This window comes from Thermobia domestica, chromosome 17 (assembly GCF_964235325.1).
Source record: "Thermobia domestica chromosome 17, izTheDome1.hap1.1, whole genome shotgun sequence".
NCBI lineage: Eukaryota > Metazoa > Arthropoda > Insecta > Zygentoma > Lepismatidae > Thermobia > Thermobia domestica.
This window is the reverse complement of record NC_137470.1, coordinates 157,998,251-158,024,318: the sequence shown is the minus strand read 5'-3', so window position 1 is coordinate 158,024,318 and position 26,068 is coordinate 157,998,251. Positions and strand designations below refer to the sequence as shown.

The following is a 26,068-nucleotide window of genomic DNA, read 5'->3' as shown; positions in this document are numbered from 1 at the left end:
ATTTGGACCCTTCCCTCGTTAGATGCTGTTGCGTGTTGTATACATATGGAAGATAAGTAGCATCTTGTATAAACGTTCTTTAGTTCTTGTAATAACTGTACTTAGTTCGTTATATAAATGAACAAATCAAATTGTATTTATGAATTGTATTTGCAAGCCTTCCAACATAAAGTTCGTAAAGAAAAACGAGAAAATGCACGTCAAGATTTCCCGTTCCTCTTTACATGAAGATGGAAACAGGTTTTACATGCAAATTTCATTGCTAGAGGCCATAACGCGAAAAGGGAAAAGGCGAACAGTGCACCAGTCAGAAAGAAAGGTCCAACAAATATCGTTGTACATTATATTTACAAAGGTAGGTCTGATAAAGCCCGAGAAATTTGGTTTTATATTTAGAAACTTACGACCCGAGCCTAGCTCGGGCTCGAAGTAATATATGCTTTGTAGGCCCGAGTCCTGCCCGTGGGTTTAGCCCGAGCCAGTGCAAACCTCTAGTGGCGGAGTTGTCCTTACTCCATACTTTAATGCAGTATCTCATTGTATTCATTTGGGTAATTGAAATTACAATCCAGTGAAGATAAGGTGATATTAAGAGTGGCATTTGAATACCACATTTATTAAGGTTCATGCCATTATTATTAAATACAAATGATTTCTTTTTATTTATGTGTCTGTGTGTTTTTAATTTGTTCTTGTAGCACTAAATCATGATGGCACTTGTGCGACTAGTCTCTATTGCGAGCTGCACTTATTTAGATTTATTGTGGTGTTTTGTTCTTTTCGCCAAATAATATTGAGGTGCTACCAAAACTTTACACTCGATTCAGCGAAGCAGGAATGGTTAAACTTGGCAACGTTCCACATTGATAAGGCATTCTGCGAAACAGGAAGTAAGCTTTGGTGTGTGTATAAGGCGTTATTATGCTCCGCCTATCCCTTCCTGTCTAGGTAGATAACTTATTGGACTTCCCTCGTATCACATTGATCATATTAAAGAACGTAGCTAGTGCACCAGCTTTACAGGATTGATAGCCTGTAGGTGCATGAGGTGACTAAAACGTGGACCTACATTGACTCAAAATTTCACGGAAACCTTTGAGATAAATTAGATCTTATTACAAATGCAATGGCAACGATTTTCTAAAAAAAAAAAAAAAAAAAAATGTTTAACGTTACAGTGTGTTTACCTTGGTGGGCGTGTAGCCTGGAGTTGATCAAAGAAGACCCATATTGGTATATTGGATTTTGAAAAGTCAGTGTTTTTCCCAATTCTACATTCCTCTGAAACGATTACTTTACATAATTGATTTACATAATTAATACGCTTTCAACTCACCTGTGTAAATTTAACCAGTCTAAAGCTTTCAGAGGCCTTAGTGCTTCAAACGGAATTTGGTCTAACTCATTGTAGCTTATATCCAAAGATCTTAAGGCAGTTGTCATAGAGCTGAAAAATAGAAAAAGAAATTCAAAAATTATTTATCTTTTTTTTTCTTTCTTCAAATAGATACATGATATATATTTCAATACCAGTACATTACAACTTTTAAATGAAAGGAGATGTTTCAGTAAAATAAAGTTAACACTAGACAGCAAACTTTAGAGTATTACCTTGAACCACTGTATGTTAGGGTACACTGAGAAAAAAAAATATATGCGGCGTATGTAAAATCCTGTTACATTTGTAAATGCTATAGTTTTTGGACTTAACGTACAACAAATGTGTAACTGAGAACGCATGTTTTATAGTACTTTCTGTATAAGTGTTCCATCTGTACGTGCTTTGCGTATTAAACATTATAGGCGGTGAGGATATAACATACAAATGGACGTAAAGAACATATAGCTGACGAAGGTAACATACATTATTTATGTAACATAAGGAAAACTTTTAGATATCAAACATCCTGCAACGGCATGATGTAACATCTAAGCGCAGTGCGTATGTAGCATATGGATAACGAATGCTCCATACTGATTTCTTTAGTAAGCAAGAGGATTCCGTATATCTATACGATATACCGTAGTCCGGAGAACGAATTTTTCTCAGCGTGGACCGAAAAAAAAACATATTATTTTCAAGTTGTAATACTGCGGAAAATTTGCAAATTAGGGAGACTAAAATGAAGTAAAAGAACAAAAGAAATAAGCTTTATATAATACGGTCAAAATATGCTCTAAAATTTGCCGAAATTTGGAGAAATTCACGTTTCTACGATTTTTTAAATCTTACTAATGATCTAAAATAATTTGCTTTTAAACATTTAAGCTTGTATTCAATAAAGACCATCCAAAAAACAAGAAAAACATATAAGTTATTAGTATTCTTCCTCTTGAACTGTGACGTATCTTTATTTCTAAATTGTTTCCCAATTGTCATTAACTTTGAAGGAAACGCGCGATCGGAAGATGTTGATGGATTTAACTAATATTTAAACATTACTTTCTATGTTCAACAGAAGACAAATTCTGACCAAAGCATATATTAACTAAGAAAAAAAATAATAGCGTTACAGTTTCGGCAAATGATATCTGCCTTCATCAGACACATTGTCTGTTGTTCTAATGCATAAGAATTGGAACTATTACATTCGAGAAAAGGTTAATTTAAGAATCTTAAAAAATTATCATAAAAGTGTGATTTTATTTTCCAAATTTCCGAAAAATTTTAGAACAGTTTTGTGACCAAAACATACGAGGTGTGTTCAAAAAGTATCGAACCTTATTTTTTTCCCACGTAAACCAATGAAGCGTGGGATACTTTCTTCATTGTAGAGGTAGAAGGGACACTCATGCGCAGTCGTGATTTTTTCCAGTCTAGAGAAAGCGTCAGCCGATGGCAGTAAGCCACCGAGTGTAGACGTGTAGCGAGCGGCCGTCGGATTTGAGTTCTTTTTAATGACAGAAAAACTTGAGCAGTGATATTAAATCAAATTTTGAACGAGAATTTGGGCATGAGTAAAGTGTCCACGAAATTTATACCGCAGCTGCTAACAATGGAGCAGAAGCAATGGCGTTTGGTCATTGCACAGGACATTTGATTCAGGCTTTCATCGCCAAACACAACATTCCTATGTCGTCAGGTTTCCTACTCACCCAACGTGGCGCCACGTGACTTTAGGTTATTTTCCAAGCTGAAAATGACACTAAAAGGAACCCAATTTGGGACAAGAGAAGTTTTCATGCGGAATGCGATGGCATGGTTGTCAAGTGTCTCCAACAATGGCGGTAGCGTTGGAAGAAGTGTGTGCATTACCAAGGAGACTGCTCTGAAAGAGATTATCGCTTCAGATTTCTAAATCAATAAGTGTACTTTTGCCAACCAAAGGTTCCATATTTTTTGAATAAACCTCGTATAAACAGATTTTCTTTTACTTATTTATTTATTTTTCTTACTCAATTTTAGTCTTGCCAATTCGCAACTTTTCTGCGGTATTAAGACTTGCAATATATATATATAACCACACTTCCATTTGGACGTCATATATTGATCAAGCATGACGCGCCTCAGCTAGTACTTCCGGTGTTACTTGTTTTAGGTGAATTTCAAAAGACGTTACTACGTATTAACTGAATAAAAACAAATAGTTCTGTGTTGGCCGATAAGCACTGTAATCAGTGGCGGATCAAGCCTGAGGCCGGGGGGCCTGCCTCCTCCAGTTTTTCTTCTTTTTTTGAGTATCAAAAATAATTTAAGCTATTATTTATACATTTTTGAAAGTTTATGGTACCTAAATAAAATCATGACATACATGTAATAGTCTGGGTTCTGGATGACCGCCCAGTTTTTACTTCTAGACCCGCTACTGACTGTAATCTAAAGAAAAAGTGTAGTCTTTGATTTAAACATACAAAAAAATAACGTTTAGAAAGTACCTAGTTCAAATATAACAAGAGTAAGCAATAGTATTATCGCCTCGCCTCGATTATTGGAAAGTTTATCCCGTCTCGTCTCAATTTTTTCTCGCCTAGTTTTTGTAAATTATGTTCAAAGTATATGCTCTTATTTTATTTTCTTAATTTCAATTAGAAGTTTCCAGAATTATTGTGCGCCACGTTAGGTCTACAAAGACTGTGATATATCAAGCTTTAAGCCATAATTTTGTAGGTCGTTCAATATATAATTTTCCCTAACCTGTAATTCTTTTTTGAAATATATATTTGTAAACTATACGTACATGTGTAGGTCGGTTTTTCTCACTTCCCCACATAATTCCCAATGAGATTCAGGCATTTGCTCAATTCAGGCATTACAAAATATAAGGCAGGTGCAGGTAAATAGGCCATGCTAATGGTCTTGTATTTTATGGCCTTAATTTTCATAAAACAAAAAGAACAAGACATGTGCGTTGCAGATTAGCTTATTCTGCGTGTAGAAAAAAATGTGGTAGTGATGCGACTCACTTCTATTTTGTACCCAAGGTAAAATAATAAAAAGTATTACAAAGTGGCGTATTTACCAACACGTGCAGGTAATTACACCAAGTCTAGGATACTACTAGAAACCTGTAATAAATCTTCCAACTCCTTACATCGTCTGTATTATACAAACTCAATTTTACTACAGGGGGCGGCGGTGGCTCAGTAGTAGAGCGTTCACCTCTGGTGCTTGGGGTCCCGGGTTCAAACCCTGCTCCCGCCAAGTGAACTTTGTGGTGGACAAACACCGTGTGCGTGGGTTTTCTCGGGGTTCTCCCGTTTCCTCCCACTTTCTTCATTCCACCATTTCATTCACTTCTCATAATCACCGTCTCCTTTAGCCTAACCGGCATAACCGTGGGACGTAAAAAACTCAAAAGATTTCAATTTTACTACACTTCACGGCTGAAGCATAACATTGAATAACCAAAATGCAAGATGAAGATGAAAAGATAAAATGTAAACACGATCATCTCCAAAGTTGAAATGAAGTTCCAAACTGAAAAGTTTCAGACCATAAGAAGATGAACAGTGTCACTGTACTGTGACTTATAAAAAATACTCCTATATTGCATAGAACATGTGGGGCAAATGAAAACATCTTTGTCTTCTGCAGTCAGTCCTGCACAAGCCCTTTCGTATTTCGCTGCACCATGCTTGGTATTGATTCAGTAGCCATGGAATCACAATTATTGAAGTTACACTTACAAAACAAAGTGTTCCTAGACGGTCACGAAATAAGGCGTACTTTGCTGTAAACAATATGAAATGTTCTGAGTTAGCACGGTATTGGTAATAGATTCTTACCTCTATTGAAATAATAACGTCCTTCCATGGAGCTTTCCCGAAGCAAACAACACTGCACGGCCTGGTGGTCTCAGCGCTGTCTCCCAGAGTATTTGTCAAATCGGACTTGCCCAAGACCATGGGACGTATTGGAGGCGTATTTTAGCGGATTTCGCCCGAAACTTCCCAGCACCGAACACTTGGCGTATTTAGCTGCACTGGCGTACATATCTGCAGTTACCTTACTACAATAATACGTGAGCCGTTCAATATGTATGTTTCCCTAAGGTGTAAAAAATATGTATTTTTGAAGATTCGCTTATAAACTATACATATGTGTGTAGCTAGGCCCTTCCTTACCTCTCCACATAATCCCCATTGAGATTCAGGCGTTTGTCTCACCGCTGCACCAATTTGTCCAAACCCTTTGCAAAAAATCAGGGCTCTGGCTATTTTAGCACTTATCTTACATTCCGCTTAATTTATTTATCTGTTTTAAAACGTTCACCTTGGAATGAACACCTTAACACCGGAACAAAGATAGAAATAACTCAGGGCTAAATTAGGGTTGTATGGAGAGTGTGGCACCCGTGCCCACCCTACTTCTTGAATTTTTTGTCTTGTTTGAGTTCTGAGTGGGGTGGGCGTTATTGTCAAGAAGAAGATAACAGGTCGCTTATGTCGAATTTGCGTTTCCTAGAGAAGAGTTCACGTTTTGATATAAACGACCTAGTGTCCTGCCAACTAGTGATGAATAAATAAAGAAAAATGTAAGGAGACTGCTAAATAGCCAGAGCTCTAAATAGCCAGAGCTCTGATTTTTTGCAAAGGGTTTGGACAAGTTGGCGCAACGGTGAGACTAACGCCTGAATTTCAATGGAGATTATGTGGAGAGGTGAGGAAGGACACATTTACACACGTATGTATAGTTTACAAATGTGTATCTTAAAAAAATACATTTTTTACAGCTTAGAAAACTTACATATTAAACAAACAACGTATTATTGTAGCATATTATGTAATGACTTACACACCTTCAAACGTCGATAAATGCTTTTCATTCTGTTCATAGAATCACTTTACAAATTTATACATCAAAATTTACCACATTATACCATGGTAATTATTATATCTGTAGTTGGGGAACAGTGGCTCAGTGGTAGAGCGCTTACCTCTGGGGCGTGGAGTTCTTGGTTCGATCTCCGGCAAAGTGCTGGAAAACATAGTGTATGTGGATTATCTCGGGGTACTCCCGTTTCTTCCTACTTTCTCATTCCACCAGTCCTTTCATCGTCATTCACTTGCCTTAATCATCGTCTCCCCGCGGACAGACATGGGAATTATGTCGCACTCCTCCCTGCAAGCTTTCCGTAGACCATTCAGGGTGCGCAGATTGCGATTTTGAAGACGTCATTTCAATAGGTCAAATGCACAAAAATCCATTGGACTAGCATGCGGGCTTTCACGGGAATGTCTTCTACTCCTAGTTCCTCTGTCATTTCCTGATAAAAACGTAGTGATGTTCTGGCAGTATGACTCGAAGCGTTGTCCATATGGATCATACGCTGCTTCGCGTCCACTCCATACAATTGTGAGATGTCTCTCCTATAAATAGGTGTCAGAATGGATTCTTGGAAATATCTTACATTCACCTTTCACCTTGCATATCTGCAACTTATCCTCTTATCCGAATCCCGCAACAGCCATAAAGCCACGAGGGAAACTTTCCTTGTACTGACGATTAAAGTTGCCTAGTACTTGCCGTTAATGTCACGGTATCTGATCGTCCGAATGTGACTACCAGCAATGAGACAGACATATGATTCATCCATCCATTATGACAACTTTCTTCCATCTGGAGCCCGCCAGGTAAGTTTCCTGTAGTTCGTCTTACGTTGGGGAATGTGACACGGTAGCAGGTCGCGTACACGGGCCTTCCGCACACACTTCAACCTGAGGCGCTTGCGAATTGTTTTGTTCGCAGTTGACAGTACGAGGTGGAATTTGTGGCCCATGTCACGTTAATTCGGGGGATTTTCTTGGAACGTCAATCGACGGAACCCTTAGCACTATAGATGTCACTTTGTTTGCAGCTCTTCTCCTGGTGGCTTTCGTGGGTGAATGTTTCGTAAGGGAAGCCTGTTTTGTGTAACGGGCTACAATAGCTTTCGCAGTCGTCATCCCGTTACCCATTTCCCCGACGCTGTTTCACAATGCGTGCGTACGAAAACTTAGCATGGAAAAGGGCCATTAGTAACCCTCCCAATACAGGTTGATTTTCGGAGCCATTTGAGAACACTCATGCACCTACAAGGTCAGACAAAACACTGCTCCCGCCAGCAACCTCATAGTTCAAGCATGATACGCCAGGTGGCAGCATCGAATCTAAAATGCTCGGATGTACAGCAAACAACCTTCTGTACGTATACAGTATATATGTATGCGCTTATCTCTAGTACAATGGATTCCTGCTTCGATCCTACGTCATGTCAGTTTGTGGTGGACAACATTGTATTCGTGGGTTTTCTCGAGGTTCTCCCATTTCCTCCCGCATTCTGGTTCCACTAATTTTTACATAATCAATTCCTTTATCAACCACCCGTGTCATTTGACTTAAAGAGTATAACCGCAGAATGTAAAACTAGAAATTCCATGTAATAGTTATAACGTTGAAATTGAACACTATAATGTCCATGAATCAATCGACAAAAATTGAAGGAAAGAAGTACTTTCCTGCATGACATGCAAATACTTTTTTATCATACGATATTTGCAAAAAAATAGAATACATTGACCTCAATTAACGAAAATACTCTTAAGAAAAGAATATTAAAGGACGCCAAACCCCTTAATTTATACATTTAAAAAAATAAAACGCATACGCATCTGACACAAAGTGGACAATTTATGAACGATAGCTCAACAAAACCAAAGCTAAACAACCATTTGAATTATAAAATGAACACGAAAGAACCTTCAAAAAAAACTAATAGTAACACATCATATTAGTGTAATTTATTCACTCTTTAAGAGATGATTTAGGGTCAGTTGTACACGTTAAGTATTCCGTATTAATTGAGGCAAGTTATGTTTCAATTATCTGATTTGGTTGATCTGTGTCGTTTGGTCTTTTGTGGATGGAAAGAAAGTGGCATTAAACTAACTTCAACAAAGGGAAAACACGCTTTTTATGTTTTCTCTACTATCACGTAAATATGGCTTCTCAAAGAAGAATACCAAAAGCAATCTACATTTAATGCTCAATGTCGTAAAAGAGGCTTTTTGCGAATGTTCTAAACATTCGAAAAGGGAGACAAAAAAAGGGAATATTTTCCAAGAAATTCCACGCATTGAAATGTTAGATATGCAGTTAACATGTACTCGCAAGGTACCCCTATAACGACTACAGGCTTAGCAATAAACTTAAATTATGACAAAATTTATGACTGTTAAAAAAGCACGCATAGTCATTTGAGGAACCGAACCAAAAAGCAAGCTAACACACTGTAAATAGCTTGTATCTTGTTTTATTTCTTTCATATGTTCTATTGAAAGTAAAATAAGAACAGAAATGTACCTTGTGGGGAACATTCGTTTCTATAGCGTAACTCGTCCTATACATGAAGACGAAAAAAAAAATAGGGTTGCATATTTCACAATTAGAACGTACTTTGTTTTAATTTATCATATTAATTCAGTCATAGGCTGTAATTTCAGTCTCTGTTGAGTTCATGAACGTAATAATCTGGTAAAAAAAAATATTTTGAATTTTGTCTGGTTTTAATACTATGTGCTGACAAGTTCTGAGCATAAGAACTATCTCATATAATTTTAAAACTATATACGAGGGTAATTCAGAAAGCAATGCCTCCAAGGTGATACCTTTATTTGCTTTTGACAGATAACACCGATATAAGTATCCGTAGAAAGCTTGCAATATCAGCTACAAATAGTGTCATAATTTTTTTAACATAGTTCCCACTAAGGGCAGCATATTTGCGCCAACATTAAACATGATTTTTCCTGGCGTTGGAGAAAGAATTGTGGTGGCTCTTAGCGACACCATGGCCAAACTGCTGCTTCCAGTTCCGCGCCACAATTGTAACATTGACCGTTAAGTTCATCTTTCAGTTTGAGGAAGAGCCAAAAGTCACAGGACGCAAGATCTGGACTATAGGGAGGATGAGGCCAGTATTAACAACACTAGATGAGACAACTTTAAATTTTTAGTGGAGGATAGGACGTGTGGCAGTACTCCATGGACTGGTACTTAGTTTCCGGTCGTAATGGTATATCCACGACTCACTACCGGCGATGAATATTCATGGGCGAACAACCTTCCGCCGTCAGAAATTCTATGACGGCCTGCTGTTTCAACCGGACGTTACTACTGGATACCATGGAGTGCTCTATTACTCTGGAACGAGAAGAGATAGGAAGGTGAAACAAGTGACATTCTATAGCTTAAACATCAGTGCGTTAATAATGAACAGTTCAGAATGTTTGCCATAATATTGGCCAAGTAGTGGGCTTGGAGGCATTACTTTCTGAATCACCCTCGTACATAAACAGACAAAAAAAACAGTCTGATAACAAAGGGGTCATTAAGATATTTTGTGTCGTGAATCTTTTCAGTATTACGTCCCACGGCAATGCAGTGTACGCTAAAGGAAACGGTGTTTATGACAATAAATAAAATAGTGAAATGAAGAAGGTGGGAGAAAACGGGACAATCTCGAGAAAACCGACACATATGAAGCTTGTCCACCACAACGTCTACTTGACGCAAGCTTGGATGGAACCAGGAACCTTTCACACTAGAAGTTAATGCTCTACCATTTTGAATTTGTTGCTATTGCATAACTAAGAAATTACAACAATATGAAAAAAGTATATAGCAACGTGAAAATTGTAAAATGCGGTCATGGGGTGACATCGAGACTGGTCGGAATTAATGCATGCGATTCACACACGAGGCAGCACACAGAAAGGTCATCCATGAAGTTCGAGAAGGCCCATGACATGTAAATAATTGATAAAAAACTGCAGATAAATAATATAGTTTATGGCGGGTATGCTGCTTAATGTGAAGATTTTAAGAGGAGGCAGACAAGGGTGTACTATGTCGCCCTAATTATTCAACATTTACACTTAATGTTTAATGAAGGAAGCAGTAATGGGAATTAGAGATTTCAAGATTGGAGGCAGATCATTAACCAGATCAGGTACGCAGGCGATACGATTATTATTGCTAGAACCCAATAGTTGATAATAGGAAATAATATGGAGTGGAAATCAACATTGAAAATCGAAAGTCATGAGAATAACCCATGGAAATGAGCCCTTATGGGTCAGAGAATAAAGATAACTTGAAGAGGTCGATAATTTCAAGTATCTTGGAAGTATCTTGATGAAAAAGGCTTACTGCACCAAAGAGATCAGGTCAAGAATTGCCATAGCCAAAGAATTATTCAACAAGAAAATATCACTCTTAATTAGCATGCATAATATTGAACTAAGGAGAAAGTTGGTCAAGTGCTATACCTATATGGAGTATTGGAATGTGTGGTTCAGAGACTTGGTAATTACCAAGGATGTTATAAAACAGAGGATCTGCCCATACAACAAAATCGTGAAGCCAAACGTCACAGCTTCGCCACACCTACTCTGCCCACTCCGCGCCACTAAGATCGCAGTGTTCCGAGCCAACAATCATGGCGGAAACGAGACTAGCCAATCAGACGTGCCAGCTCAGACGATGCTCGGTTGTTTTGTGGCTTCATTAAGTTCCTATGAGGAAGATACGCATGGGCAGATCCTCTATTTTATAACATCCTTGGTAATTACGGAAGTTAGAGAAGAAATATTTAGAGAGCTAAAAAGTGTGGTGTTGGAGGAAAATGGAGAAGATAAAATGGACAAAGAGAGTAACAAACAAAGATATTTTAAAACGAATGGGAGAGAAAAGGGCGTTTTTAACCAACATCTTTCGTAGGAAGGCCAATTGGATTGGACACATCTTGCGAAGAAATTGTCTTCTTCGTGCCGCCATAGAATGAAAGATGTAAGGTACTCTAGGAAGAGGAACACAACTGATCGATGATTTGAAAAATATAAGAAAATATTGGGAGCTTAAAGAGGAAGCTGAAGCTCGAGAAATATGAAAGAAACGTTTCTAGGCACAAACCTAAGCTTAAAAAAAATCCTCATTAGTCGCAGGATCTGCCAATAGGCACAATAGTTAATAATAATAATAATAATAATAATAATAATAATAATAATAATAATAATAATAATAATAATAATAATAATAATAATAATAATAATGCAAAAATCAAGGTAGGGGAAGTTAGTACCAGAAAATATGGGAGGAGGTAAGTGATTGTAACTGCTATTAGAAACAATACTATGTTGTGTTTAGTAAAAGGATACATGTAAAAAATCTGGGAATATAGTACATAAGAAGGGAGGTTTACGACATACAATGTAGTAACCATAACAAATGTAATGAAATACGGTGTTTCTCAGTGCAGGTGGAGTAGTGATGTTCAGCGGTGTTAATGTGTCCACATCAATTCCAATTGGAAGGAGGGAGACGACAAATTCTATTAAGTTGTTCGTTCGTTGGATTTGATTTGATTTAGTTTAACGTCCCACGGTTATGCCTGCTAGGCTAAAGGAGACTTGGACTTAATAATTATAGTTAAATCCGAACCCGTTTGGTCGTTCGACAGTACCTCCACCGGGAAATGAACTCGGGACCACGCGAACCGAAGTCAAGCGTGCTAACCATTAGACTAAGCGGGGGTTGGTTCATTCGTTGGAGTCAAACGATTAATAATACAATACCAGACATGTGGAGAAATAAATGAAGCGAAAAATAATATTTTGTTAGATCTGATTCCATTGATACTGAGTATACAAAAATGAGATCCAAAGGGTATAACTGGTCGTCACAGAATCAAGTAATACATCATATAATGTATGAACAGAAGGGAAAACTGCCTGAAAACTCGTATTCAGAATATAATCAATAGTGAATCAGGGCCTAATGTATGGTGAACAGACCTCAAAAAAATAAAATAAAATAAAATAAAATAAAATAATGGGAGATTTACAGGGATCATACCAGAACAGTCAAAATGTACCTAGAATATTATTGTAGTCCAGTCATTTGTGATAAAATAACAATTTATCTTGTAAAATGCAGTCCTTAGGTTGCCTAATTATGAATTTAACAAATGCGAACAGGTGATAACAGACAGGGTACGAGAAGTGTAACTGAATGGTGAATGTGTGGCGATCAGTTGGCTCAATGTAGTAGCTTAAACAACTCTCAAATATTAAGTTCATGTGCAAATTGAGGAAATGTGCTTCAAAGGCTTTGATAGCCTGAAAACAGTTTACGGGTACGGTGATAATGCTTTAACCCTTTCACGACAGCCTGCCAACACCCAGTATGCTTCGCGATTCCGCGGGCCATTTAAATGTTTTTTAATAGTCTGTAGTGTATGAAACAAAAGCGTATAGCATCACTTCTATTGTGCATAGAGACATGAAGTAAAAAGTATTTTGTTGTCTAGGGTCTCTACTTTAACTTTTTGTGGTATTCATGATATTTTTATAAATTCAGGGGGCCACAGGGGGCAAAATCCAAAAATTCTAGAAAAAAATATAAGTTTTTGCGGGAACCACCCTCAAAACACCCCGTTTTGGATTTGGTTTGTAAAAATAGTAATACTATTTCATTCTAACACCTAAACCAAACAGATTTCGCATTGGGAAGGTTGTAGCTACATTTCAAATAAAATTATTTACAAACCAAATTAAAACGGGGGTGTTTGCCCCAAAACTTATATTTTTTCTAGAATTTTCGGGTTTTGCCCCCGGTGGCTCCCCTGAATTTGAAAACAAAAATATATCATGAATGCCACAAAAAATAAAGTAGAGACCCTGAACAACTAAATACTTTTTACTTCATGTCTCTATGCACAATAGAAGTAATGCTATACGATTTTGTTTCATACACTATAGGCTACGCCAATATAATGGCTTACGGGATCAAAGGACGTACTATTTTGTCAATGTAGTGGCGGGCGGTAACAGGAAGAAAACTGGTCTCAAAGGTACTCGTTTCACCAACATAGAAGACGATCAAAATCAACGTGATGGTCGAACTTCGGAAGATAACAAAAGAGGACTTTCATCTATGTTTCCAGCTATAGTAGAAGCAGTGGAAAAAGTGTGTATGTTCCAAAGATGCTTATTGTGAAAGCGATTAAGAAAATGTGTACTTATATTGTGGAAATAAAGACTTGCAGTAAACTTCAGGGAACATTTTGAATGCCCTGGTATAAGAAGACCAAAAGCACTTAAGCCATAGCTCAGTATAGGGTGTGGAGTGGATCGATGGTTGGTAATAATCCAACTTATAAAAGCCATTTGACATTTGAGTTTTATGTGCATAAGTTCTATTCCATCCTGAAAACGGGGAAGATATAGACATGTAAGTTTCAAATGAAAAATTAACCTTACCACTGAGCCACCGAGGACTTTTCCTTCATGTACCGAGAAAAAAGTCTACAGTATTAACAGCGTATAACAAAAAAAATTACCAAAATGTTATACGTATATACAAACCGTTAGATCGCATTGAAGTAAGTAAAATGACATGGATCAGTGTAAAACCCCATGCGTACGTTCCGAGAAAATCTGAAGAGAAACGATTTTTGTACATCTAAAACGTTGATTCTGTGCGATAACTACATCATGTATTGAAGACAAACAAAGGACGACCGCACATTGATTAGAAACAGGACAGTCAGGCCGAGACAGAGAAAGGCAGGAGAGGATGTGGAGAGAAAGACCTGAGTGAATCGACGTGCGGGTCTCAATCAAAACTTTGCAGATGTTCCTTTTTAGCCGTGTTCGAGCGAGTATGCGGTACAAATGCTTTGTTGTGCTGCTCACAGTGCTGAACCTTGGTTCGGCTGTCCTCCCTCTGGTGAATATACGTCAGGCCTTATGGAAAGTCACCCTGTACAGAAAGAAAGAGAGAGAGAGAGAGAGAGAGAGAGAGAGAAACATAAGGATGCGGAGAAAGAGAGGTCTGAGTGCATTGACTGTGTATCTCAGTCGAAACATTAGGGAGGTCTTTGTATAGCACTTTCTCGATTCAAATTGGATAGGCGGCTTTGTTGCATTGCTCACAGTACTGTACCTCTGGTCCTCTGGTCAATATACAGCCAGCCTTATGGAAGGTCACCCTATACAGAGAGAGAGAAACAGGAAGGATGCGAGGAAAGACAAGTCTGAGTGCATTGACTGTGTATTTCAGTCAAAACATTGGGGAGGCCTTTGTATGGTACGTTCTCGATTCAAATTCGATACGAGGCTTTGTTGCATTGATCACAGTACTGTACCTCTGGTCGGCTGTCCTGTCCTCTCATCAATGTGCGGACTTTCTAACAATGAGATTACCCTACTCAAGGGTTTCATTTTGACATTAGTGATACGAGAGTGCGCAGCATAGTTAAGGAGATATATCTCAAAATGTTAAATTAAAAAAAAATAATAAGTTCAAGAGTTAATTAACGTATTTTTGTCCGAAGATGAGACATTTATCAACCGAAAGAGCATACTGAGCTCCTAACGGTGACGCACATTACTGATAACAATCATTAAAAAATTGAGTGTTCCAGGAATAAATCGATTACGGATTCGATTTCTGGACTTTTTGGCATCCATAGCCACATTAGCCCGTCACACAGAAGGGATGACGTACCCCGGCGATCACATTGATCGGTGGATTGGAGAGGAAGAAAGGGATGGAGAAGGAAGAAAGCCGTCTAGAACCATTATATTAGATATAATCCCAGTGTTTGAAGAGTGTGAATGAGGGAAAACCCAGGGAAATCTCACTCACGTTGGATGGACTGAAAAAAGAAAAACTGTTACAGTTTGCGTCCTGTTGTTCCCACCTGAGGAATAAATCGACGAACTTCCCATATGTACATGTTCAGAATTTCAGTACAAGAAAAAGAATTCATGTGTGAGTTTGATTGAAAGTAACCAATTACGTAGAGAGTCAGAAGTTAAGAAGCCAGTTTGATGATGGAGGTAATCCATCCAGTTGATTCCAACATATGGACAATCAAAAATCTCAATAACTGATTAAAGGATCACCATCAATTTTAGTCTGGATGTTGAGGGTCACAGTTTACGAAGCGAGTTTTTTTATGAAGGTAATTCTGGCAAAGGACAAAAATCAACCATTCCCGGTTTTAACGTTGATCACTACGTAGCAAAAACGGTAATAGATAGCAATAAGTGGTTTTCAAACAAATTATTAAATATCCTAGGAATGCATTTCACCTCCATCCTTATTTCTCTACTAAAACTGGAAGTGATACAATTTCACTCGAACGTCCGGCTTCAATATTAACTTACTTACTTACTAACTAACTCTATGGCCTATGGAACCCGGAAATTCAATGTCGCGTTCAAAAAAGTTCTTCAATGACTTCTGTCCTTAGCCACCTGGATATAGTTTCTACTTTGTATTCCTATTTCTACGAGTTCCATTTTAATGTTGTCCTCCCATCCGCGCCTAGGGCTTCCCACTGAACGTTCTGCGACTGAATTTCCAGTTAAAACTTTGAAAGCGTTCCTATTTTCTTTCGTCATGGCTACATGACTTGCTCACCTCAGGCTCCTAGACGTGATGACTTTATGTTTGGTTAACAGTATAAATTATGGAGTTTCCCGTTATGAAGTTTCCACCATCACCCATTCCCGTTTCTTTAGAGTCTGGATATTTATTTCAAGATCTTGTTCTCAAATACGTTCTTCCCTCAGAGCAAGTGAGCATGTTTTGCAACGATACAGAACAACAAGCGGATTATTGTTTTATATATTTGAAGCTTCAAATTCCTAACAGAATTCTCGACTACAAAGATTTTGAACTGAATAATAACATGAATTCCCTTCTTTTAGTCGACATTTAACTTCTTAGTGAATAGGATTTAGTCTGTTGATATCGATCCTAGATATTTGAAAGTATCCACTTTGTCGTAACATAATATCAAAATGCAATGATTTTATATTTTGGCACATCCGTAATTTGCCATATTACAGTCCCAACGAACTTCAAGGTATTTAGCTTTCTTCACATTTACTTCTAAACCCATATTCCTACAAGTTTAGCAAGATCTTTGAACTTCTTTCTATTTTTCTATCATCCCCTATTATATTTACATCATCATTTAAACACAAACAAACTATTTGCTTAGCAAAACAATATATTCACATTAAAAAAACTACATACGTGTTACAGTTTCGCCAACTAACATTTTGGCTTCAGATAATGTCTGATGAAGCCAAAATGTTAGTTGGCGAAACTGTAACACGTATGTAGTTTTTAATGTGAATATATTGTTTTGCTCAGCAAATAGTTTGTTTGTGTTTAAGTATATACAAAGCAAAGCTTCTACTTATGGAAAATATTACATCATCAGTATACACCATAACATGATAAATAAAATTCAGTTTTAGGCCCCGGTTTTTATATTTGATTTTTCTTGGTAGCATACCTCAATATTGACCTACACGGAGTAAAAATCACAAAATATGGTGAAAATCGTTTTCCTTTTATTCAATTTTAACGTTCTAAGAATGTCTCAACCATCTAGTTATACAACAAATGGCAGAATTCAACCAGTTCTGGATTTAATGTTCCTTATCATAGAACAAAAATAGTAACAGTTAGCGAAAAGCGGTTTTTTGTAATCAATTAAGTGTCGCAAGAATATATTCAACATCCACTCTAATCTTTGCTAGAATTAGTAGTGGTAGTAATATACTACTACCTCTGGTCCCATATTAACAGTCTAGCAGAATATCCATTCTTCACACGGGGAGAATACTTTCATTTTTGGACATAAATGGCTGAATTTCGATTTAAACGACATCGGATGTATCATTGTTCATCTCAGCGACCCCGAGAAGTATGGATTCAACATTGATATCGTTCATTTTCGATTATTTTTAAACATCCCCCCTCCGCTAAGTTGCACCGTCAAAGTGAAATGATAAAATCCACTCCGAGTTTGAACTGCATCGATGTTGAAAATTTGACCGAGATCGGTCAAGTGGTTCAAGAGTTATATAAGTTAGAAACGTAGTCACTTTTAGTAGGGGGGGCGGATCCAGGATTGTCTGAGGAGGGTGCACCAATAACTACCAGAACATTTGAATTAAATTTGAGTTTTTTAAAATGCTTTTAGGCATCTGTGATGTGAATGAGGAATTCATTTGGAAATGCTAAGTATCTGCTCTCGATGATTTTTTTTTTCCTTCAACCTTCAGAAAATTGACTGAAACTATTGATTTTGCAAACCTCACTGCTAGCTTCTCACTTTAGATAGTGTATATTTACAGCGAAGGAGGGTGCACGTCCACCTTTGCACCCCCTCTAAATACGTCCCTGTGTTATATATATATATGGCATCATATAAAAGAAATTCCTTCACGTCGTGTAAAAATGTCATGAATTAAGCATGACATTGAATTCATTTGTATGATTTACTTCGGATCAATATACTTTATCGACTACTATATGTCATATCTTTGAATGGTTTCTTGTATTATATTCTAGTAATAATGTTGAATTTTACCATTGTTCATCACTGTAAAATGTGTGGTTTTGCAGGAACTGAGGAAGAACATATATGAACGAGAAAATAAAGTGATGCCTATTGGAGAACTCTAATTGAAGCTATTAAGCTGCTTTTTCGATTGGTTACCTAATTGCCCAGATGGACATCTATTCAATAAGCCCCAGTTTATGCTATTATCTCTGCATCATTTTTTTTTTTAATTTAGTGTTAGCACACTGTACTATGTAATTGTGTATGAAACTTAATTGTGTTGCCACAGAAATTTACTGGACACATTCAATACTCTAGTTAATTTAGATTTACATCCGAGCAATCGATTGTATAAGAGCCAGACATGAAACATAGAATCCACGATATTTATTGAAGCAAGGACTCGCTGACAACACTTGGAAATGAAATGAAATCTTTGAATTTTAGTTCCAACGATTATGCCGCCTAAAGGAGACGGTGATGATGTGCAATGAATGAAATGGTGGAATGAAGAAAGTGGAAGGAAACGGGAGAACCCCGAGAAAACCCACGTATACAGTGTTTGTCCACCACAAAGCTCACTTGGCGGGAGCAGAGTTTGAATCCAGGACCCCATGCACTAGAGGTGGACGTTCTACCACTGAGCCACCGCGGCCCCGACAACACTTGGAAGCGAGATAATTGGGTATTTCACTTGAAAAGGGTCATAACTTGAGAATGAAGTGTCGGATCAAGGTCAGGAAAACAGCATGGTATTTTTTAAAAATTTTTTTAATATATCAGTAGATAAGCAATATGTGCCAATTTTCAGCTTCTTATCTATCAACTCGTTACTCGAAAAAGCGGATAAGGGTCTGGAGAAGAACTTGGTAATTTTGTGCTTATATTTGGATCAAAAGATCCAGGGTACTGGGAAAAATTTTCTTGTAGATCTTATATCTGAAGAACTACATATAGTGTAGCCGAACCCGAACTATCACTTAACTCAGTTTGATATTATTATTCCGAAAAAAAAAACTCGATTTAGGGGCCGTTCAAAAAGTTTGTGGCCCCTGATCCAAAAACTTCAATATATTTTAATCAAAAATTTTATTAGACGTCTTATATCTGGAGAACTACATATAGTGTAGGCAAACCCAATCCATCAATTAACTCAATATGATATGCCGGGAAAAAATACGAGAACTCGATTTAGGGACTGGGGGCGCGGTGGCTCAGTGGTAGAGCGTTCAACTCAGGTGTTTGGGGTTCCTGGTTAGATCCCAGCTCGCGCCGTGTGGACTTTGTGGTGGACAAACACTGTGCTCGTGGGTTTTTTCGAAGTTCTCCCGTTTCCTCTCGCTTCCTTCATTCCACCATTTCACTCATTTCTCATTATCACCGTCTGCTTTAGCCTAACCAGCATATACGTGGGACGTTAAACTTTAAGATTTAATTTCGTTTTTCGATTTAGGGACTGTTCAAAAATTTTGTTGCTCCTGATCCAAAAACTAATTATTGGCCAAGATCGCAATATGTTGGTGCATTTTTTGGATCATTTATAAAATTTTTGACCAAGATTGCAATCTTTTGATCTATTTTTTTAGATCATTCTAAAATTCTTGTCTCTTAATGTATCTGTAGATATGCAACGTGTGCCAATCTTCAGTTTCTTCTCTATCATTTCCTAACTCGAAAATGAAATATCGGATAAAAGTCAGGAAAAGAACATGGTAACTGTACACCTATTCTGTTTAATGTATTAGTGGATAGGTTCTTTGTGCATAGTTTCAGCTTCTTACCTATCAGTTTTCGTTTCTAGAACATCTCATGATACTCCTTTTAATTTTCGGGGCTAACCCTGTTCTGCATTAACGAAACATTAATGAGTATTAATGAACCTGTTACATTAATGAAATCTAGGTTCTAAATAAGTGTTTTGTTATTTAACCCGACATTCACCCGACATACTTGTTCTTAAGTTACGACTTTTCACTTTATCGTTCTGACAAATTTTCGGCAAACTGTAGCTTTGATAAGATTAATTCATGCACCCAATCCCACCCATATTGGTCTATATTTTTTTTCGTGTGGAGGTTCATTCCTCAGAGTATCTAAGTGCTTTTCCCGAACACCCTGTATATGAAGAGATCAATATACATAGAGTGTATCTTCCCTACTTAAAAAAAGAGATCATTCCCGACATAAATATAGCCAAATGGCTTCATGATAACATATATCGCTAGTTCGCATGCTATTTTAGCTCCCGGTGTACGTATATGGGAACTTATACTTCAGGTGAATTTGTGTATACAGGAAGCGGGAAAACTCCCGGAACGGTCTAACATCTAGCGAAATGTGCAGATGAGCAAAATAAGAAAAAAAACACGTGTGGAATTGTTTTTTTAAAAGTTATCCAATGACACCAAATGCAACTTTCTATCCCCACCTATTTTGGGCGTACCGGGGTAAATTTAAAATTTTAAATTTGAACTCTCATTTATTATTGCACATTTGGAATATCCACAAAAAGTGACAGTGAGTTGGTCAGAATTGAAAACAGTGCCTTCACAAATGACGCTTGAATCGACACACTAAAAAGGGGGCATTAGGTCTACCAAAGCGTTATGAAAATGCGAATTGTCAGTCCCGTATTCTCTGGTTATACGGTTAGTGTACTGGTGTAGTGTACGGTTAGTCGAAACGTAAAAAGTTGTAAATCTCCGTAAATGTTCCCCAAGTGGATTTGTATACAAAGGTAGTTTCGTCAAATTTAATATAAAGTACAAAATAAGCCTCTTCAAAACAGCTCTTATTTGTAAAAGAATACATAATGATCGCTTTTGGCTACTGCAATGGAGTGTCCAACCAGCTTGATAAAAATTCAGCGTAGCGTAACAAGGAAAGCTGTTTCTCTTATATGTAATAGAAAAAAGAAAGAAAGAAAGAAAGAAAGAAAAGAAAATGATAAACCTTGGTAAGGTGACTGTAGGGGGCGCCAAATTCTACTTTGCTCCGGATGCCGAGATCTCTAGCTAGGCACTGATAATGTGTCTGATGAAGGCAATACTATATTGCTGAAACTTAGGTTACTAATAATTGGTGCTGGCGTTGATCAAATTTTATTTCTATTAAAGTTATACTGAAGTTGGAATGAATAGTATCTAGGTATTTAGATGTTTTTATTGAAAGAATTTTTTTTCTTAAATGTAACAAGTCACTTTTTGAAATTGATCCACCATTTTCACCCTACTCATAATCACTGTCCCCTTGAGCCTCGGTTCACAAACGTGGGACGATAAACTAAAAAAAGAAGTACCCCATATTCAGCACATACCCATAAATTAACATCTCGGAGCGATACTTTCGTTTCTTTTTCTTTTAACAGAGGGATTTCGACTTCATACTCGCAGAAAGTAAAACATTGTGTACGGTGTTTCGATATTAATCTATGCAATACTTGTTTTTATAATAATATATTCGTTGTATATATTTATCATATGAGCCGTGAGTAATCTTCTCTGCAATGGTCATCTCTCATTTACAGACAAATGATCATCTCCCATCAGTGTCCGTTATTCAGAGGTTTTACTGTATTACGTAAGTTGTAGTTTTCTACAACATCAACAATATAAAAATTTTGAATTTATCATCTGATATATGTAATTAAATTTCGTGTTGGCAACTCATGCGAGAAACCCTAGTGCAGGAACCACAAACCTGTAATTAGGCTATCCCCTTAGTTCTAGCAGTTTCTCCAAACTCTTCAGCCTTCCTTACTCCGCCGTTTGTCTGTGCTTTGATTGTCTACGGCTTTAATTCCAGTTTCTCTCCATTGTGTTTCGCAAAATCTTGTTGTCGATGAGCTGACGGCGTTTGTCGTACCATCAATTTAGCGTCGACAACTTTCAACTACGGGAGCCGCGGAAATGAGTGTCTTGAACCCGAGGCTGTCTGGAATCCTTCCAGGATTTCTTTACGTAATTCAATTTGCCATGAGTTCAGCAGAGTTGCATCAATGGACCCTCATTCTTCTTTCTCGCCATTCCAGCAAAGTTTCTTACTGTCAACTTAAAGACACAACTACATTAATATCTCCGCTTTTCACTATCTGTTTCACTCCTCCTGTTCCCCTATTTCATCTTTTCATTTTAGCTCGCAGGCCTTGAATATTTGTGCCAGATGTATCCAAACGAGAAAATCCGCTCTGAGCTCCTCGTGATTCTATATATCCAAAGCTCTACATTTTGCGTCAGTGTCTCCCCAACTTCAAGATAATTAAGAAAGTAAACTTTGCTTGTATGAGGGTGTACGTACTTGTGTGGGTACGTATGCGTGTGTGTGTCTGTGTGTACATGTGATTCTTCCCAAAATTCTGTCTTCACCCAAGGAAGTTAGTTTCAAGTGTTTGAGTTTCGTAAGTGCAGGTTTTTGCTAAGAGTTTTCAGCATTGCAGTGTGAGCATATTACAGCTGTTGACACTTCACACTTACGCGAGTAGCAGCTCATTTGGCTTTCAACCTGCTTTTTTTTTTTCTTTAAAATGGGAAGATAAAATTAATTATGAAGTAAGTGTATTGTATCATTGTTTAAAAACTAAGAATGTTTGTATTGCGTACCGACTAGAAACTCTAAGAGGATGAAGTTCTATCTCTACAAGTTAAAACGCACAAATGACAGTCAATTTCATAACACGTAAAGTTCTGTACACTTCTGAGCATGAATATCTAACGCAATGATAGATTTCACAAGTAATATGAGTATGTAAAGAATATATGTGTCACTCTTAAGAAAACCCTGCTAGTTAACAGTATATTTTGCTCAGGGCCGGCCCTGCCAATTTCTCGCAATGGCAATGACTACAGATACAATCTCGTTGTGTTTGTTTTGTTTTCCTTAAATAATAATATATTATGTTAGTGAAAGATGTAGCAAACAAACCTGCAGAGGAAAGATGGTAATCCTTTCTTTTATAGAATTCAATATCGAGCTTCAATATCAATATATCAGTTTGCAATTCCAGAACAACTAGCTTTTTTATCTTTATTTCTTGATTTTCCTTCTGCATCTTTTCTTTCTCTCTCTTTTTTTAAAGACTTGTTTCCACCTTCAATGATAAGAAACATGTTTGTGACAAAGAAAGAATAGTTTTCATATCAAAACTGTGATAACTAACTAAATGGAACAGGTGTTCGCTACTGTTCGAGAATTGAGTTCTAGTATTTAACAACAATCAAGCAATTCATGCTAGGAATTCTTTGACAATTTCCTTTAGCACGGTCCATGTGACCTTAAACTAATGCGACCTAAACATGATTTATGAATGTACTACCAAATAGAAGGTCAGCTTAGTAAATTTAAGTACCATCTTTAAGAAGTGTTTCCAACAAGAAATGTTTATTTTAAATAATACATTTATGACAGATTTTTCCGGCCTTCAAAACTTGCCGCCCCGTGGAAATGTGCGCCTTGCACATATGGTAGAGCCGGCGCTGATTCTGCTATATATAGGTATAAAGAGCGCCGCTGCGCCGATTCAGCAAAATAAAAAAAACAGTTGATTATTGTTAGAATAAATGACACTTTATAGTATGCCAAACGTTCGTTTTGTTCCATTTCTTTTTCCAAAAGTACATGAGAATTTATCTTCAAGCATGTTACTCTTGTTCAGGTCGATGTTGTTTACCGATTGATATATACGAGGAGCAGCCAAAATGTTCCCGAAATTTCGTTGTAACTATTTATTACTACCATATAGATAAGCATTCACTTAATCGCTTTCAAAATAAACTCCTTGAGAACACATGTACTTGTCCCACTGCCCCTGCCATTGCTGGAAACAACGCTGAAAGTCATGCTTTCATGTGTTTCGAAGTTTAGTCGTCGCGTTTGTTCGGATGTCTTTCACGCTGGCAAACCAGTTACCTTTGAGGCCCTTTTTAACCCTTATCCGGGCAAGACATTTTTGTAACGTAAACGGGCAACCGGAGGCCTGTGAGGCCCAGTATATATTTTAAGTGCAGAATACACAAAATCAATGCCTATTGTCACTAACTGTTCAGACTAGTCTAGAATATACCGGTATATATTTTTGTCAAGTAGCGAAACTTCGTGTCACGCTTTTGTAAGCCGACCAAGCAGAATAGCAAATCCGGTCCAGCCATTTTTGTAACGTAAACGGGAAACCGGGGCCTGTCAGGTCCAGTATATATTTTAAGTGCAGAACACTCAAAATTCAATGTCTGTTGCCACATACTGTTCCGACTAAAGGTTACAATAGTCACGTGTTCAATATATAATTGTGTGACAATTTGATCTAATATTTGACAGGAATTTCACTAAAGTTATACGGGGCCTCCTAGGCCCCGGTTGCCCGGTTACGTCAGGAAAAGATTTTCAAATTAAAAAAAAAAAAAAAAAAAGCTTTACCAACTCGATATGTTCATGATTTTAACTTCGACGAAAGATAGAAGAATTCAGTATTTTATGTCTTCGAAATATGTATGGTTATTGAGAAATTTTAGAAAAATGAAGCTACTGGTCCTGGGAGGCCCCGGTTGCCCGGATAAGGGTTAATCTTGGGGAAGAACCAGAAATCCATTGATGCTAAATCCGGCGAGTAGGGAGGCTGGTAGAGGAGGGGAATGTTCGTTTCTGCGAGCCGTTTTGCTACCGTGGAAGACATCGAAACCAACGCGACGGTTCAAGTTCGGAAGATACCAAAACACCACTTTCAGCTTTGTTTCCAGGAATGGCAGTAGAGGTGAAACAAGTGTGTGTGTTTTTCAAGGTACCTATTTTGAAGGCTATTAAATGAATGCGTTCCTATATTGTGGTAATAAATAGTCTCAACGAAATTCCGGGAAATTTTTGACTGTCCCTCGTATTTTGACATTTTCTTGTCAAACAGAAATTACAATTTTAGAGTTAACGACAACTTAAGGTTATATCTCGTTACTTATACTACATACTATCGTATTGTTAGCTTCATAATAAAGGGCTTAATAAGAGTATATTTTATCATCAGTTTCATCTGGCATTGTTCATAATCAACATCAATTCTTAGCTTGCAAAATACTTTTTTTATTTTTTTTTTATTTTTTTTTCGAAAATCACGCACAATCTTTTACACCTACACATATCGTTTTATTAAATTCAATAACATCAAACATCAATCTTCTGAAATCATTACTGCTTAGAACCCTTGGAATCCGAAGCTACTTTTATTTCGCGAAAGCCCACTGGGGTACATTTTGTACCCCAAATTATATTTTTACCTTAGTATTAAGGGAAAAGTTAGGTTTATTATTTTGTTTACGTGTACAGCTTTTACTGGCAATATTGATAAATTCAAACAATATGATACAATATTTTGAAAAGAAAAAAAAGAAAAAAAATAAGATTATTATGATAACAACAGATTTTGTTGAATAAATAAATGCATGGACTTAGAAAAGTAAACTACAAGAAACACAAATGCAAAAGATTGAAGGAAATATCCATTCACATTAAATTTTGTAAAGTTTTCAAATGTTTGCGTCGCTGGTGAATAACATCTTACTAATAATACAAAGAGCAGAGCCATTTGTTGTAAAGAATAATTTAACATGGAAGCTCATAGAGGTACATTTTGGACCCCAGTAGTACAAATTAACAATTATTTCAATAATTAATTATATTCACCGGAGCTTTCATGTCGAAAATGTAGAAGGACCAACAAAAAAAAAATCAGTTAGAAAAAGAACAGCCAAAATCGCAGAAAATACAAAAAAAAAAAAAAAAAAAAGCAAATTTGAAAGTGTGGGACCAATTGGGCTTCCGGGAGTTAAGGATAGATGTTCGTTCCAAATCAGAGGATAATAATGGAATAATCAACATACTTTATGTTTTGTTTTCAGCTATGAATTTTAGACTTGCAATCCATATCATATTCCTTTCTAATCGAATTTGAAAGAAGTTGCCAAAGAGCTAATCAAATAAATGTTCTCAGTCGCCTGACGAAAAGAAGAACATACTTAAATAAATAATAATATTTTAAATAAAAACTTTGTACTGGGTTTGGACGCATAACACCGGATTGATAGACTATTGACCGGAACCGCTCGACCATTTCGCGTACAACTGCGGATGTCCTTTTTACTTTTGTGTAAAGTAGTTTTCTGTTCGACACTCGCTTTTATTTACTCCGATACGACTGAGTTTCCGGTAAATATTTGGCACTTACAGTTCTTTAAGTG

General features: G+C 37.1%; 1 protein-coding gene across 1 annotated transcript in view; it reads right to left on the bottom strand.

The window, feature by feature from the left end:
• The window catches only part of LOC145674439 (chaoptin-like), a 382,085-nt gene that overhangs the window by 93,308 nt on the left and 262,709 nt on the right, over positions 1-26,068 (bottom strand). Inside the window, exon 5 of the mRNA XM_081744498.1 lies at positions 1,337-1,447. Coding sequence (XP_081600624.1) covers positions 1,337-1,447 — 111 coding nt within the window. The remainder of the gene's footprint in view (positions 1-1,336; positions 1,448-26,068) is intronic.